Raw genomic sequence first — 17647 nt, 5'->3', positions numbered from 1 at the left:
CCTCGGGGTGTTCCCATTCCCCCTCTCACTTCCCCATTTCCCAGCCCCTTTCCCTTTGGATGTTGCAACCGTTTTATTGCCCAATCCCGCCCCGTTCCCTGCCCGCCGGGGGGGTCACTGGAAGCTGTGGCTGTAGAAGACATCCACGTTGCCGGCACAATCCAGGGGCAGAGCCGCTCCGATGCTGCGGGCCCCGAGCCGGGCCCCCCCCAGCGCCGAGGAGCGCTTCAGCTTCAGGAGGCTGAACCGGGAGAAGCCGCGTCCCGCAGCGCCCCCCCGCGCCTGGGTGAGCACCTGCATGAACCCTGGGGGGGGCACACACGTTACGGGGGTACCAGCACCCCCCAGCATCCCCTGCGCATCCCCACTCACCCTCCTGCATCCTGTCCCAGCTCTTCCACACAGAGCCCACGCAGATGATGGGCAGCCCCAGCTCCCCCTGGAACAGGCTCTTTGGGAGGAGGGGGGTACGGAGGTGAGAGGTGACACCGGGACCCCCCCCCCCGCACCCCATTTCCCCCCCATTCAGGTGCCCCCCATCCCGCTCTCACCGTGTGCACCTTGGGCAGCACCGCGGCCACGTGCCGGGCCAGGACCTCACCGGCCTTGTGGAAGAGGTGGCAGCAGAGCGGGTCCCCAGCCTGAGCGCCTGGGGATGGGGCGATGGATGGGGGGCAATGGGGTGATGGGGGACACGGGACTCCCCTCTCCATTGCCCCCCCCCGGGGTATCCGTACCCTCTGCCAGCCTCTTGCAGAACCCTGCGAACTTGGCCTTCTGGAAGGAGCTGTAGAGATGGGGCAGGAGCCCCATCCTGTCCTGGATCTGCAGGGGGGGGTACACTGTGAAACACCCCCCGGGACCCCCAAACAGGGGGAACCCCCCCAGCACGCAGCCCAGAGCCCCCCATGCACCCCTGGGACACAGCCAGGACCCCCCCAAGACCCCAGCACAGAGCCTGAAGCCCCCTGGGACCCCAGGACCCAGCCCAGAGCCCCCCCATCGACCTTGACCCCCAGCCTAAAGCCCCCCCCGAACCCCATCGCGCAGCCCAAAGCAGCTCAGAACCCCCAAAGGACCCCAATCATGGAGCCTGGAGCCCCCCAAGACCCCCCCTAGGACCCAGCCCAGAGCCCTCTGGAACCGCAGCACCCAGCTTGGAGCCCACCAGGACCCATGGGATGAAGCCCAAACCCCCCCCCCAGGACCCTGTAACACAGCTCGGGACCCCCCCAGCACCTGGAAGTAGTCGAGCATGGCCTCCCTGACGTAGCCCACGTCGTGGGGGGGCTCCTCCAGGTTGTCCATGCTGTCAAACACCACCTTGACCGCACGGTGCGCGATCCAGAACGCTGCGGGGGGAACCGGCCGTGGCTGAGACCCCCCCCCCCAGCATCATCCCCCCTCCAGCATCATCCCCCCCCCCCGGCCTCACCTGAGCCCTCATCCCCCATCATGTGGCCCCAGCCGCCGCAGCCGGTCTCCGACCCGTCGGGGTTGATGAGTTTGCAGTTGGAGCCGGTACCCGAGATCAGGACGATGCCGCCTGCGAGGTCCAAGCTGATGAGGACCCCCACGTGTGTGTGTGTGTGTGTGTGTCCCCAGGCCCGTTGTCCCCTACCGCGGTCGGTGGCGGTGGCCATGGCCCCCACGGCATCGGTGGTGATGGAGAAGCTCTGGCTGAGGTGCGGGAAGCGCCGGTGCAGCTCCTCCAGCAGCTTCCCGATGGCTTCCTCCTGGTCCCCCCCGCTCAGGGACAGCCCCTGCGGTGCAGCGAGGGCCCGGTCACCGCGGGGAGGGGGGCACGGACACGGTGCGGGAGCATCCCTAGGGAGGGCACCGGGGGCTCACCAGTGAGAGGAGGGGGACGCGGGGGTCGGCCCCGGCCTTGCTCTTGGCCTCGCTGACCATGCGCTCGATCCTCAGCAGGCACTGCTCCAAGCCGATGAGCTGCGCAAGGGGCACGCAGTGAGCCCCCATCCCATTCCCAACCCCGAGAGCCATTCCCAAAGCTTGTTGGAGACAATGACCTGAGAGACACGGGGGGGACGGACTGAGCCCCCCAATCCCAACCCCAATCCCCATCCCTAGATTTTATTGGAGACAATGACTTGAGACACAAGGGGGGGGGACACTGAGCACCCAATCTCAGCCCCAAACTCCATCCCCAAAGCCTCTCAGAGGCAATGAACTGAGGGATAAAGGGAGGACACTGAACCCCCCCCAATCCCAATCCCAAACTCCATTCCCAGATCTTATTGGAGACAGTGACCCGAGAGACACAAGGAGGGAACACACTGAGCCCCCCAATCCCAACCCCAATCCCAAACTCCATCCCCAAAGCTTCTCAGAGCCAATGAACTGAGGGATAAAGGGAGGACACACTGAATCCATTCCCCCCCCCATCCCAATCCTAGCCCCAAACTCCATCCCCAAAGTTTATCGGAGACAATGACCTGAGAGACATGGGGGGAACACACTGAACCCCCCCAATCCCGATCCTAACCCCAGTCCCAATCTCCATCCCTAGATTTTATTGGAGACAATGACCTGAGACACAAGGGGGGACACATTGAACCCCCCAGTCCTAACCCTAAACTCCATCCCCAAAGCCTCTCAGAGCCGATGAACTGAGGGATAACGGGAGGACACTGAACCCCCCCAATCCCAATCCCAAACTCCATCCATAAAATGTATTGGAGACAATGACCTCAGAGACATGGGGGGAACACATTGAGCCCCCAATCCCAACCCCAATCCCAAACTCCATCCCCAAAGCTTCTCAGAGCCAATGAGCTGAGACACAAGGGGGGACACTGAACCCCCCAACCCCAATCCCAGCCCCAAACCATCACCCCCATCCATGCGCTGCTGGCAACACCCGACCCCTTCTCTGCTGGCTGCATCCCCCCCGAGCACCCTGGGGGCTTGGGGACACCCAGGGCCGCCCCCCCCGGCTCACCCAGTGGTTGGTGCTGGGTCCCTCGGCCTCAGCCAGGATCCGGCCATCTCCAGACACCACCACCACGGTGGAGTGGGTGCCCCCGCTGCAGAGGGGGGGACGCTGCCGCTATCACCCCTGCACCCCCCATCCCGGGGGGGGACCCTGCTGAGCCCCATGGCCCTGATCTGCACCACCCCAGGGACCCCCTGCGGCACCCACACCAGCACCTCGGGGGGGGCCAATACCGGGGGGGGCTCCTGGACATCAGGATAGGGGTCCCCGGGGGCGCTGGGACCAGGATGCGATCCCTGGAGGGGGCCCATGGATGGGGCGGGTGTGGGACCAGAACTGGGGCCCTGGGGGGGGGACGCACGCCGGGACGGGGGTCCCTGGTGGGGGGGGGGAGCTCCTGACCCCCCCATCCCGCCCCATTGACCTCGGGCCCTGGCCATGAGGGGTCGGGGCAGGGGGGCAGAGCTGACGCCCCAGCCCGGGGGGGGGGCTGCGGGCGGGCTGAGGCCCCCCAGGACCGGTTCCTGCCCCGCCCAGGAACGGTTCCTGCCCCGCCCTCCCAGGCAACCGGTACCGGCGCGGGGCAGGCGGGGTCTGGGGGGGGCGGGCCCGGGGTACGGGGGGTACGGGGGTACCGGGGTACGGGGGGTACCGGATACGGGGGGTACGGGGGTACGGGCGGGGGCCCCGCCCGCCGCGAGGCCGCTCACCCCTCCACGCCGCCGAACAGCGCCGCCATCGCGGCCGGGACACGCCCCCAGCCGAGGCCACGCCCCCATAGGCTACGCCCCTGTCAGCAGAGGACCGCCCATTGGAGGAGGAGTCTCCCTTAGGCCACGCCCCCCGCCCGCTCCCTGCGCCGCGTCCCCTTGCCCCGCCCCTCCGCCCGCCCCGGGTCCTTGTGCCGACCCGCCAGCCTGGTGCTTCTTTTCCCGTAGTCCTGGGGAGCCCCGGGGATGGGGGTGGGATGGGAATAGAGGTAGGGATGGGATAGGGATGGTGCTGGAATGGAATGGGATAGGATGGGGATGGTGATGGCATGAGGATGGGGATGGGGATGGGATTGAAGGGGATGGGGATGGGATTGAAGGAGATGGGGATGGGATGAGATGGGGATGGGGATGGGATGGGATGGGATGAGATGAGGATAGGATGGGATGGGATGGGGATGGGATAAGATGGGGATGGAGATGGGATGGGATGGGATGAGATGAGGATAGGATGGGATGGGATGGGGATGGGATAAGATGGGGATGGAGATGGGATGGAGATGAGATGGGATGGGATGGGATGAAATTGGTACGGGCTGGGATGGGATGGGATGAGATGGGGATAGGGATGGGATGAGATGGGGATGGGATGAGATCGGGATGGGATGGGATGGGATGGGATGAGATGAGATGGGGGTGGGATGAGATCAGAACAGGATGGGATGAGATGAGATGGGGATGGGATGAGATTGGAACGGGATGAGATGGGGATGGGACAGGCTGGTGATGGGATGGTGATGGGAATGGGATGGAATGGGGATGGGATGAGATGGGGATAGGAATGGGATGGGATGGGATGAGATGGGGATGGGATGAGATGGTGATGGGATGGGTATGGGGATGGGATGGGATGGGGATGGGATGAGATGGGGATAGGGATGGGATGGGATGGGGATGGGGCCGAGGTCTTGTTCTGCAGGAGCTGTGGAGGGCCGGGATCAGGCGGGCACAGCCTGGGGGAGAGGCAGGGACCGACTTTCCCGCTGCTGGCGGCCATCAGCGCCCATCACGGCTGAGCCCTCCCCGAGCACCGCGCTCTGCGGGGGACAGGCTGGGGCTGGGGTGATGGGGGCAGGTTAGAGAGGAGAGGGAGGGGTGGGAAGGTGGAGGATAACGGGGGGGGGAGGGAAGAGAGGATGGCGGCAGAAGACAGGCAAGTGCATGGACACAGAGAGCAGGCAGGCAGGCAGGAAGGATGAGGTAGATAGGCAGAGGGATGGAGAGGATGATGGGGTGGATGGATGGAGCGGATGGATGGATGAGTGGAGAAGACAGAAGGGAAGGTGGATGGAGAGGATGATGGGGTGGATGGAGACCTGCATGGCTGAGCAAATGGATGGATAGAGAAGATGGAGGGGCAGATGGATGAAGAGCGTGGATGGATGGATGGATAAAGTAGAAGGGCAAAGAGATGGACAGGATGATGGGGTAGCAGAGAGGATGCAGAGGTGGGGATGGAGGGATGGATGGGTGGGTGGATGAATGGATGGATGAAGAGATGGATGGATGGATGGATGGATGGATGGATGGATGGATGGATGGATGGGTGGACGGACAGATGGATGGAAGGATGGATGGATGGATGGAAGGATGGATGGATGGATGGATGGATGGATGGATGGATGGATGGTGGATGGAAGGATGGATGGATGGATGGATGGATGGTGGATGGATGGATGGATGGACAAACATACAATGGAGGTGAGGGAAGACAGGGCAGGAAGGAGTAGGTGAGAAAGGACCATAACACAATGGGGTGACAGGACAGAGATGGGCAGAGGTGTCCCCACGTGAGGCTGGTTCCCACGGCAGCACAGACCAGGCCACCCCACGGTCCCTGGTCCAGGGGTGCCTGATGATGGTGACACCAATGGAGCCCAGGATCACCTTCCCCCCGCCTTCATCCCCAGTCCTCATGGGGCTCCCCTGTGCTTTGGGGCACAAGGGGAGACCTGAAGCTGGGGGGTTCCCTGTGCCCCATCAGAGACCCCGCTTCCCACAGCTGGGGCTGCCCAATGGCCATGGGGAGCTGCAGGGCTCCCGCTGGGACAGGGCCTGTGTCCACCCCAGCTCGGGGGGACGAAGATGCTCTGGGTCACCCGCATCCTTCCCAAGTGCTTCACAGCGTGGGAGCCGGGAGGGGGGGCTGCGTCTGGGACCCCCCAACACCAGCACAGGGGGCAGGGAGCAGCGGGGGCAGAGGGAGCCCCCATAGAGCCCCAAAGCGACCCAGAGGGGAGCGGCAGGGGAAGGGTTAAGCTGCGGGGGGGGGGGGGTGTGAGCAGCCCCGAGCCCACCGCCCCTGTGCCCTCATTAAGCCGGGTGGCACCAGCCTGTCTGGGGACAGCACCGGGGCCAGGAGCCGCTCCGCTGCCGTGTCCAATGGGATGGGACAGTGAGGTCCCCATGGGCGCTGGGACACAGTGGGGTGATGCTGGGAGCCCCCCAGCTGCATCCCAACACCCAGCTCAGGGGCTGTCCCCGAGCCTGTCCCCACCTTGGTGGTGGCTCCAGTGCCTTGGATCCAAGCAGGAAGAGCGATGGCATCGGCTGGACCGGAGCCTGGGCGCATGGGAGGCGCTTGGGCTTGGGGTAAGATGCAGAGATCCAGGAGCAATTCCCACCCAGAGCATCCACTGAGCCCTTCCACAGACACCCGGGAACGGGGCGTGGGAGCTGGGAATGCTCCAGGACACCCTGATCCCATTGGACACCAGTGGAGCATCCAGCCCTGGAGCTGCTGTGGGTCTTGGATGGGCGTGGGGTGGAGAATGGACATGGAAGCGTGGGAATATGGGATGATCCCGGCTTCATGAGCCCACCCGAGGCTGGTGTCACCACCTTGAGCATCCCATGGGTGCCGGGATCACCCACTGCAGGACCCAGTGTGGGAGGCAGAGGAGGCAGAGGCGGGATGGAAGCCCCACCACGGTGCCCGGGAATGGGTTTATCCTGCTCTACCGCCCATGGCGCCACGTGCAAGCGCTGATCCTGGAAGGGATCTGATGTGTTCCGGGGCTCCGGATCCATCCTGCTGCCGGCCGTTGGGAATGGGAGCGGTGCTGAGCCAGGAGCACCCTGCATGGAGAAAGAGGCTGGTGAGCAGCGGGATGGGGTTGGGGGCTACGGAGGGGTTGGCCTCCCTCCATGGATGGGAGACGTTGGGATGGGGTTTGGGTGACCTGGGAGCACCCATCCTGAGCTTCCATCCCCATTGCGGTTCAGTGTGGGTCAGGACAGGGCCACCTCAATGCCATCGGCACCCAGCACAGTGGGACAAGGCGCTGGCCAGGACCTCATCCGTTTGTCCTTCCTGGTGCCCAGCTGCATCCCTCTGGATCCGTAACCCCTCGCCATTCCCAGAGAGTCCATCTGAGTGGTAGGTGCTGTGTCTGTGCTGCTGCCTGTTCCTGCGGAGCCCATCGTCTGTCTGTCCCTCCGTCCCTCCATCCCTCCATTTATCCATCCCTCCATCCATCCATCCGTATCCTCCCACCCTTCCTTCCATCCACCCCTCTATCCATCCACCCTCCATTTCTCCCGCCCTCCATGCCCAGCCCAGGCTGTCTCAGGCTGCTCCCACCCTGATCCCTGGCCCCATTCCCATTGGAAGGGGATTGTTGGTGGAGTTTTGGCCCCCAGCTCTGTCACCTTCCAGCCAGGTGCCTGCAGAGGGGATGGGGAGGTGGCGCAGGGGCTGAGGTGGGACACGGGGACGCGGCACAGGGGGGGCTGTGGTACCCAGGACTTCCCCACCTCATCCCCATGCTGGTGGCAATGGCTTCTCCCATCCCGGATCCAAACACGATGAGAGGGATGGGGATGGGTCCAGGGATGGGGATGGGGATGAGGATGGGGATGGGGATGCGGATAATGGGGATGGGGATGAGGATATGGATGTGGATGGGAATGGGACAGGGATAGGGACAGATCCTGGCTCCCCCAGGCACGATCTCCTTCAATACCCAGGTGCTGAGCGGGTTCCCATCCCCATCCCCAAACCCCTCCAGCTGCTTTTGCTGACTCAGCATTTCCCAGCCCCCCCATTCTCCCCCATTCCCTCCTCTCCCCCCGATGGGGGGGTCCCGTTACCAGGCGGGGGTGCTCAGCACATTAACAGGGACAGAGCCCATCAGAGCCGATCGCGCATCCCCGAGTGCCGTTATCCCTGTGCAGGGATTGGGGGGGGGGTGTCCCCCAGGACAGGGCCCCCCCGCGGCCCACCCCTCTTTGTTCCATCCCAGCCCCCCTTTGGGTGCCTTTAGCTCCCCCCCCCGTGCCTCAGTTTCCCCACGTGTGCCCATAGGCACCCATGTGTTTGCTGTGCACACGCGTGTGGGGCTGCACGTGGCAGGGCCGCGGTGCGGGTGACCCCGTGTGTGTCCCCCCCCCGGCACTGCCTCCCGCGTGACCCATTTGAGCTGCGGCGCCGGGCTCTGACCGTGGGATCCTGAATTCCCAAAGGGATTTCATTCCAGGTCACCGCAGGGATCTGGGGCCGCCCCGGGGTCACCCTGGCGGTGGCATCTGGGGGGCCCATGGGGCTGGGAGGAAGGGGCACAACCGGTGCACCCCCAAATCCCTGCATCCATGGGGATGCGCTGGGAATTTCCCAGCGTGCCCTGGGAATGGGGCTGAACCCGGGGATGAGGTCTCAGGGTGCGACACTGGGGTGTCCCTTATAGCGCCCCTTATAGCGCCCCTTCTCACCCCGATGGGTGCAGAGCCGGTGAGCAGGGGGGTGCTGAGCCCTAGCAGCCACCAGAGAATCCCCCAGCACAGCAGGGAGGCCCCGGTACCTGGCATGGGGAAGGGCCTGGATGAGGACGGAGCCCGCAGTGACGCCGGCTCTGCCGCCCCACACACGCTTTGTGCCCCCCCCCGTGCCCCTGGTGACGGCTCCGGGTGGCCTCAGGGGACTCTAAGCCCGGCGCTAAGCGGGATCAGGCAGCTCCCGGCCCCGGTAATCCCTGGATGAGGCAAGCGGAGCTCCCGGCCCCCAGGGACAGGGATTGCCCACAGGGATTCGGGGTCATGGGGGGCCCTGGTCCCCCCCACAGCCCCTGTGGCCATGGGGAGGAAGCCCCGGTTGTCCCCTTGGCACCCATGGGGTGGCAGCGGGGTGCAGTGGGTCCCTGGGATGCCGCACGGACAGCGGGATGTCACCCGTGTGCGATGAGGATGCCCTGGGGCTACACGCCCCCCATGGCGCCCATGCCCCCCACCCGCTGCGGGGGTCTTTGTGGGTGCTGAGCCATAGACGGTGCAGGATGAGCCCCAGTCCCTGACCCCCATTGGGATCCCCATGGGGACCAGGGAACCACAGGCAGAGCTGGTCCTGGTGGCACATCCAGAGCGGTGCCACCAGTGGGTGCCTGTGGGTGTCCCTGTGTCCCTGTGTCCCTGTGTCCCAATGTCCCTATGTCCCAGTGTCCCGGTGTCCCTGTGTCCCGGTGTCCCTGTGTCCCGGTGTCCCGGTGTCCCTGTGTCCCGGTGTCCCTGTGTCCCTGTGTCCCGGTGTCCCTGTGTCCCGGTGTCCCTGTGTCCCTGTGTCCCTGTGTCCCGATGTCCCTGTGTCCCAGTGTCCCGGTGTCCCTGTGTCCCGGTGTCCCTGTGTCCCAGTGTCCCGGTGTCCCTGTGTCCCGGTGTCCCTGTGTCCCGGTGTCCCGGTGTCCCTGTGTCCCGGTGTCCCTGTGTCCCTGTGTCCCTGTGTCCCTGTGTCCCTGTGTTCCAGTGTCCCTGTGTCCCTGTGTCCCTGTGTCCCGGTGTCCCTGTGTCCCTGTGTCCCGGTGTCCCTGTGTCCCAGTGTCCCGGTGTCCCTGTGTCCCTGTGTCCCTATGTCCCTGTGTCCCTGTGTCCCTGTGTCCCAGTGTCCCTGTGTCCCTGTGTCCCGGTGTCCCTGTGTCCCTGTGTCCCTGTGTCCCAGTGTCCCGGTGTCCCTGTGTCCCAGTGTCCCTGTGTCCCTGTGTCCCTGTGTCCCTGTGTCCCGGTGTCCCTGTGTCCCGGTGTCCCGGTGTCCCTGTGTCCCGGTGTCCCGGTGTCCCTGTGTCCCAGTGTCCCAGTGTCCCTGTGTCCCTGTGTCCCGGTGTCCCGGTGTCCCTGTGTCCCTGTGTCCCGGTGTCCCTGTGTCCCGGTGTCCCTGTGTCCCGGTGTCCCGGTGTCCCGGTGTCCCTGTGTCCCGGTGTCCCGGTGTCCCGGTGTCCCGGTGTCCCTGTGTCCCTGTGTCCCGGTGTCCCTGTGTCCCGGTGTCCCTGTGTCCCTGTGTCCTTGCCATGAAGCCACCCACGGTCCCGCCACCTCCTGTGCCCCCATGGGATCCCTGCAGGAGGAGCCTCCATGGGCTGGGGACCTTGGGAGCACTGCATGGGGCCGGTGTGGGGCAAGGGCATGGGGGGGGCTCTTGTGCCACCCCACGGGGATGTGATGGGCTCTCCTACCACCTTCATGGGCACACGCTGGGCTCCCCTAGAACCCCATAGGGATGCATTTGGCTCCTCTACCACCCCATGGGGACGTGCTGAGCTCCTCTATAGCCCCATGGGGATGCGCGAAGCTCCCCTACCACCTTCATGGGGACACCCTGGACACCCCTAGAACCCCATAGGGACGCATTTGGCCCCCCTACCACCCCATGGGCACAACAGGGGTGCCCCGCAGCTGGAGCAGGGAAGCAGACTCCATCCGATGCCTGCTGCGTGCCCCCATTCCCTGTATCCCCATAGCCGCCACCGGCGCTCCTCACCACAGACACAGCGACGCGGGTGCCCCCCGCACCGTGCGCGGGGCCGGGGCTCCCATCACGGCTGAGGGGCGCTGACAGCCGGGAGCGGCCGCTCGGGCACGGTTGACCGGAGCGCGACCCGCGCCGCAGCACGGAGCGGGGCAGCACCGAGCGCAGCGCGCCCCGGCGCAGCCGCTGTCAGCGCGCATCAGCGCCGGGATGCATAAGGAATGCGGCCCCCCCGCTTCCTGCCTGACCCCGGAGCCGGGGGGGGGGAGGGCAAAAGGTAGGGATGGGGGTGGGGGAAATTCCAGCCATGGGGATGCTCAGGGAGCAAAATCGCATCGATGGGGATGCATGGGATGGGTTTGGGGGTGTTTTCCATCCAGGGAGATGGGAAGGGGTTGGAGGGGGGAAGCTCATCCATCCAGCCCCAATGCTCAGGGCTTAAGGGCAACATCCGTCTATGGGGATGTGTGGGATTTCGGGGGCAAAATCCCATCCATGGGAATGTGTGAGGTTTGGGGGGCAAAATCCCATCCATAGGGATACAAGGAGTTTGAGGGCAAAATGCTGTCCAGGAGGATGTGGGAGTTCAAGGGGCAAAATCCCTTCCATGGGGATACATGGGTTTGAGAGGGAGAGGTGAGAAAAATTCCATCCATGGGGATGTGTGTGGTTTGGGGTGCAAAAATCCCATCCATGGGGATGTTCAGGGTTGGGGGGACAAATCCCTATCCATGTAAATGCAGAGGGCTGAGGGGTGTCAGGCAGGATCCATGGAGGGGACCCTTCCCTCTGATCCATAAGGATGCAGGGAGGCTGGTGGGGAGCAAGAACTGGGATCCGCCGGGATGCGGGGGGGTGTCCGGGAGTCGGGATGCTCCGTTCCATGTGAGCCGGGAGCGGGGAGGTGGAAAAGGAGGTGGAAAAGGAGGCGGGGGGGGGAAGCAGCCCAAAGCTCCGTCAGACACATCGGGAGCTGGGGAAGGGACGGCGGAGCCGGTGGCTCCCGGTGCTCTCACGCATTACCCGCGCCTCGGTGCCCCGGAGCGGCGGCTCCCAGCGGGACCAGGAGCCTCGCAGCCGCTTTGCTGCTGGAAAAGAGGGAAAGATGGGAAAACCATCCCGAAAATAGCCCCAGCAGCCCGGCCCCATGGGCAGCGCGGGGCCACGGGCACTGCGGCGCAGGGAGGGTACCGAAGCCATCACTGGGGTGCACGCCAAGCTGCATCCGGCACCCTCTGGTCCCCAGCATGGGGAGATCACCCCAGTGAGCATCCCCCGAGGATGCAGGCGCCGGAATGGGGGCATCGTGGCACAGAGGACCCCGGGATGGGGGGCGGGGTGATGGGGGTGCTGTGGTTTGGGGTGCAGCCTGGTTGTTCCTGGGTGTTAGGGGTGCAGGGGTAAGGACCAGGCTTGGGGTGCTCAGGGTCCTTGGGGTGCTCAGGGTGCTTGGTCTACGTGGGGTGCCTGGAGACCCTGGGGTACTCAGGGTGCTGGGGTGCTTGGGATGCCCAGAATGCCTGAGAAACTTGGGGTGCATGGTGAACCCAGGGATGCATGGATAACCTGGAAAGCTTGGGGTGCTCAGGGTGCCCAGGATGCACGGAGTGCCTGAGGAAATTGGGGTGCATAGGATGCTCAGGATGCCCAGGGTGTTCTGGGCGATTGGGATGCATGGGGTACCTCGGGTGCATGACGTGCCTGAGGTACTTGGGATGCTTGGGGTGCCCAAGGTGCCCGGGGTGCTCGGGATGCTCGGGGTACCCGGGATGCTCAGGGGTGCCCAGAGTGCTTGGGATTCTCTGGGGGTACTTGAGGTGCTTGGGGTACCCAGGGTGCACGGGGTGCATGGGGTATTTGGGGTACCTGGAATGCTCAGGGTGCTTGGGATGCTCAGGGGATGCTGGTTGGGGAGGTACTTGGGGTGCTCAGGGCTCTTAAGGTGCTCAAGGTGCCCGGGTTTCTTGGGGTGCCCAGCCCCTCGGCAGCATCAAGGGGTGCTGATGCTCACACTGGGGTGCTAAAGGCAAAACTGCACCCCCTTAACCCACTCCTTGCTCCAGCCGGAGCTTCCCCTGGGACTGGGCAGGAGCCACAAGAGCAGCTCCCCAAAGGGGATAGAAGGGATTCACAGGGAAAACGGGAATCCTCGGGGCAGGGGGACACAGGGAGAGGGGAAGGTGCCACCGCCGGCTCTGCCACCACCTCCCGGCACGAACCCGCACATCCTGGTCACCGTCTCCCCAAGGAGCTTCCCAATGGATTTCAGCGACTGTTCCTCACCAGATGCTTCCAGAACCGGTTGGAATCCGGCTCTTCCCAGCAGATCTCAGTGGCTGGGGGGTCCCAGCGGCCCAGTTTGCAGACACAGCCCACGACAGCACAGCCTGCCCCGAACTGCAGGAGGATGGGGGCAGGAGGATGAGGCAGGAGGATGCAGGCAGGAGGATGGAGGCAGGAGGATGAGGCAGGAGGATGCAGGCAGGAGGATGGAGGCAGGAGGATGGAGGAAGGAGGATGCAGGCAGGAGGATGGAGGCAGGAGGATGGAGGAAGGAGGATGCAGGCAGGAGGATGGGGCAGGAGGATGGGGCAGGAGGATGGAGGAAGGAGGATGGGGGCAGGAGGATGGGGGCAGGAGGATGCAGGCAGGAGGATGCAGGCAGGAGGATGGGGCAGGAGGATGGGGGCAGGAGGATGGGGCAGGAGGATGGGGGCAGGAGGATGGAGGCAGGAGGATGGGGCAGGAGGATGGGGGCAGGAGGATGCAGGCAGGAGGATGGAGGCAGGAGGATGGGGGCAGGAGGATGGGGGCAGGAGGATGCAGGCAGGAGGATGGGGGCAGGAGGATGGAGGCAGGAGGATGGAGGCAGGAGGATGGGGGCAGGAGGATGAGGCAGGAGGATGGAGGCAGGAGGATGGGGGCAGGAGGATGGAGGAAGGAGGATGGGGCAGGAGGATGGGGGCAGGAGGATGCAGGCAGGAGGATGCAGGCAGGAGGATGGGGGCAGGAGGATGGGGGCAGGAGGATGCAGGCAGGAGGATGGAGGCAGGAGGATGGAGGCAGGAGGATGGAGGCAGGAGGATGGGGGCAGGAGGATGAGGCAGGAGGATGAGGCAGGAGGATGGAGGAAGGAGGATGGGGCAGGAGGATGGGGGCAGGAGGATGGAGGCAGGAGGATGGGGGCAGGAGGATGGGGGCAGGAGGATGCAGGCAGGAGGATGGGGGCAGGAGGATGGGGGAAGGAGGATGGGGGAAGGAGGATGGGGGCAGGAGGATGGGGCAGGAGGAGGATGGGGATTGTCCAGGGATGCTCTGCACGCAGTGGAGCACTGATGGGAGCAGAGCACAGAAGGGGCTTCCCGAGGGGGCACCCCCCAGCACCCCCCCCGGCACCCACCGGCACCGTCCCACAGCCCCTCGACCCCTGCTGCAGCCCCACGGCTGGATCTGGGGGGCCCCGGCTGCAGCCCCCCCGGTCAGCAGGGCCCTGCCAGACTGCAAGGGCAGCGGGGGCTCTGCAGGCTGGCATGGACACACATGGACATACATGGACATACATGGACACACACGGACATACATGGACATACATGGACACACATGGACACACATGGACACACATGGACATACATGGACATACATGGACACACACGGACATACATGGACACACATGGACACACATGGACACACATGGACACACATGGACATACATGGACATACATGGACACACACGGACATACATGGACACACATGGACACACATGGACATACATGGACACACATGGACACACACGGACATACATGGACACACATGGACACACATGGACACACATGGACATACATGGACACACACATGGACACACATGGACACACATGGACACACATGGACATACATGGACATACATGGACACACACATGGACACACATGGACACACATGGACACACATGGATACACATGGACACACATGGACACACATGGACACACATGGACACACACATGGACACACATGGACACACATGGATACACATGGACACACATGGACACACATGGACACACATGGACACACATGGACACACACATGGACACACATGGACACACATGGACATACATGGACACACATGGACACACATGGACATACATGGACATACATGGACACACATGGACACACATGCGCACACATGGACACACATGTACACACATACACACATGTACACATATGCACACACATGGACACACATGCACACACATGCACACACATGGACACACATGGACACACATGGAAACACATGGACACACATGTACACACATGCACACACATGGACACACATGGACACACATACACACGTACACATATGCACACACATGGACACACATGCACACACATGGAAACACATGGACACACATGCACACACATGGACACACATGGACACACATGGACACACATGCACACACATGCACACAGATGTACCCCCCATGTACTCACACACCCACCTCCATGTGTGTACCCCCCTGTGCACCCACTCGTGCTGCCCGGGGCCTCCAGGGTTGGAGCTCTGCTGGGGGGTCCGGGGAAGCAGGAGGGATACAGGAAGGATATAGAGAGACGCAGGGGGATGCAGGAGGGATGCAGGGGGGTGCAGGGGGGATGCAGGGGGGATGCAGGAGGGATGCAGGGGGGGTGCAGGGGGGATGCAGGAGGGATGCAGGGGGGGTGCAGGGGGGATGCAGGAGGGATGCAGGAGGGATGCAGGGGGGTGCAGGGGGGATGCAGGAGGGATGCAGGGGGGGTGCAGGGGGGTGCAGGGGGGATGCAGGAGGGATGCAGGGGGGGTGCAGGGGGGATGCAGGAGGGGTGCAGGGGGGTGCAGGGGGGATGCAGGAGGGGTGCAGGAGGGGTGCAGGGGGGATGCAGGAGGGGTGCAGGGGGGTGCAGGGGGGATGCAGGAGGGGTGCAGGAGGGGTGCAGGGGGGATGCAGGAGGGGTGCAGGGGGGTGCAGGGGGGATGCAGGAGGGGTGCAGGAGGGGTGCAGGGGGGATGCAGGAGGGGTGCAGGGGGGTGCAGGGGGGATGCAGGAGGGGTGCAGGGGGGATGCAGGGGGGATGCAGGAGGGATGCAGGGGGGGTGCAGGGGGGATGCAGGAGGGATGCAGGAGGGATGCAGGGGGGTGCAGGGGGGATGCAGGAGGGATGCAGGGGGGGTGCAGGGGGGTGCAGGGGGGATGCAGGAGGGATGCAGGGGGGGTGCAGGGGGGATGCAGGAGGGGTGCAGGGGGGTGCAGGGGGGATGCAGGAGGGGTGCAGGAGGGGTGCAGGGGGGATGCAGGAGGGGTGCAGGGGGGTGCAGGGGGGATGCAGGAGGGGTGCAGGGGGGGTGCAGGGGGGATGCAGGAGGGATGCAGGGGGGGTGCAGGGGGGATGCAGGGGGGTGCAGGGGGGATGCAGGAGGGATGCAGGGGGGGTGCAGGGAGGATGCAAGAGGGGTGCAGGGGGGTGCCGGGGGGATGCAGGAGGGGTGCAGGGGGTGAAGGTCGATGCAGCAGGGATGCAGGTGGATGTAGGAGAAGACAGGAGGGATGCAGGGAGGATGCAGGGAAGGATGCAAGGGAGTGCTGGAGGATGCAGGGCAGATACAGCGGATGCAGAAGGGACACAAGGGTGCAGGGAGGTGCGGGAAGGATGCAGGGAGGTGCATGAGGGGTGCAAAGGGTGCAAGAGGGTGGCAGGAGGGATGCCGGGGAGAGGCAGGGGGTTGCAGGGGGGCTGCAGGAAGGATATAGGGGGTGCGAAAGGGATGCAGGGGAAAGCAGAGGGGCAGCAGGAGGGATTCAGAGGGGTGCAGGGAGGACGCAGGGGGATGTAGGAGATGCAAGAGGGACACAGGAGGGAGGAAGGGGGGTGCAGGGGTTGCAGGGGGAAGGCGGGGGGGTACAGGAGGGGTACAAGAGGGAGGCAGGGGTCAGGCAGGGGGGTGCAGGGGTGCCAGGGCCGTGCTGCGCTGCCCCATCCCTGCAGACCCAGGCAGGTCAGTTTGAACCAGCACAAAGAGCCCCCGGAGCCCACCCCTCGCTGCTGGGCCGCCCCCAGTGGGGATACCAGCACCTGCGGGGGGTGCACGCAGTACAGCCCCGTGTATCCCAGTGCAGCCCAGTGACACCCAGTACAGCCCAGTGACACCCAGTACAGCCCAGTGTATCCCAGTGCAGCCCAGTGACACCCAGTACAGCCCAGTGACACCCAGTACAGCCCAGTGTATCCCAGTGCAGCCCAGTGACACCCAGTACAGCCCAGTGTATCCCAGTGCAGCCCAGTGACACCCAGTACAGCCCAGTGTATCCCAGTACAGCCCAGTGACACCCAGTACAGCCCAGTGTATCCCAGTACAGCCCAGTGACACCCAGTACAGCCCAGTGTATCCCAGTGCAGCCCAGTGACACCCAGTACAGCCCAGTGTACCCCAGTGCAGTGCAGTGTATCCCAGCACAGCCCAGTGTACCCCAGTGCAGTGCAGTGTATCCCAGTACAGCCCAGTGACACCCAGTACAGCCCAGTGTATCCCAGTACAAGCCAGTGACACCCAGTACAGCTCAGTGTACCCCAATCCCTAGGGGAGGGGAGGGATTCCTGTATGTGTGCAGTCTCCCTAGGGACACAGGGGTCCCCACATGGGTCTTGGGGTCCCCAGGGCCTCCATGTGGCTTCTGAGTCCCTATAGGGGTTGTGGGGTCCTATAGGGGTAAAGGGAGTCCCTATATGAATTCAGGGGTCCCTTTACAGCCTCAGGGGGTGCACGGCTGCAGAAGGGGTCCCTACGGATGGGGGAGCTGCATGGCTGGAGAGGGGGATCCCATTTAGGCACCGAGAACCCCTATACAGCTGTATGAGGTGTCCCTATACACATGGAGGGGGTCCCTATATGGGTGCAGGGGGTCCCTGCACAGGTTTGGGGGGGTCACTGCAGAGTTTTGGGTGTCCCCATACGGTTTGGGCTGTCCTTGTATGGTTTTGGGTCCCTGAATGGTTTTGAGGTGTCCCTGTATGGTATTGGGGGGGTCCTTATGTAATTCGGGGTCCCTGTAAGGTTCTGGGGCATCTTTGTATGGTTTCAGGGGGTCTCTGAATCATTTCTAGGTATCCCCGTGTGGTTTGGGGTCCCCATGGGGGTTCGGGGGTCCATGTGAAGCCGGGTGTCC

At 64.2% G+C, this 17647-nt stretch overlaps 1 protein-coding gene across 1 annotated transcript; it reads right to left on the bottom strand.

The window, feature by feature from the left end:
- Positions 1-114: 114 nt before the first annotated feature.
- Positions 115-3695, bottom strand: NAGK (N-acetylglucosamine kinase; the record flags this gene model as incomplete). Its single annotated transcript, XM_080634941.1, has 10 exons — positions 115-305; positions 373-451; positions 552-649; positions 738-825; positions 1240-1352; positions 1436-1546; positions 1622-1763; positions 1852-1950; positions 2963-3047; positions 3667-3695. 10 exons carry the CDS (start codon positions 3693-3695, stop codon positions 115-117), a joined length of 1035 nt encoding a protein of 344 aa, XP_080491067.1.
- Positions 3696-17647: the final 13952 nt, after the last annotated feature.

Source organism: Psittacula echo, assembly GCF_963264785.1.
Source record: "Psittacula echo genome assembly, chromosome: 1".
Lineage (NCBI taxonomy): Eukaryota > Metazoa > Chordata > Aves > Psittaciformes > Psittacidae > Psittacula > Psittacula echo.
Note: the sequence above shows the minus strand (reverse complement) of the source record. Positions and strands in the feature narration are given on the sequence as shown.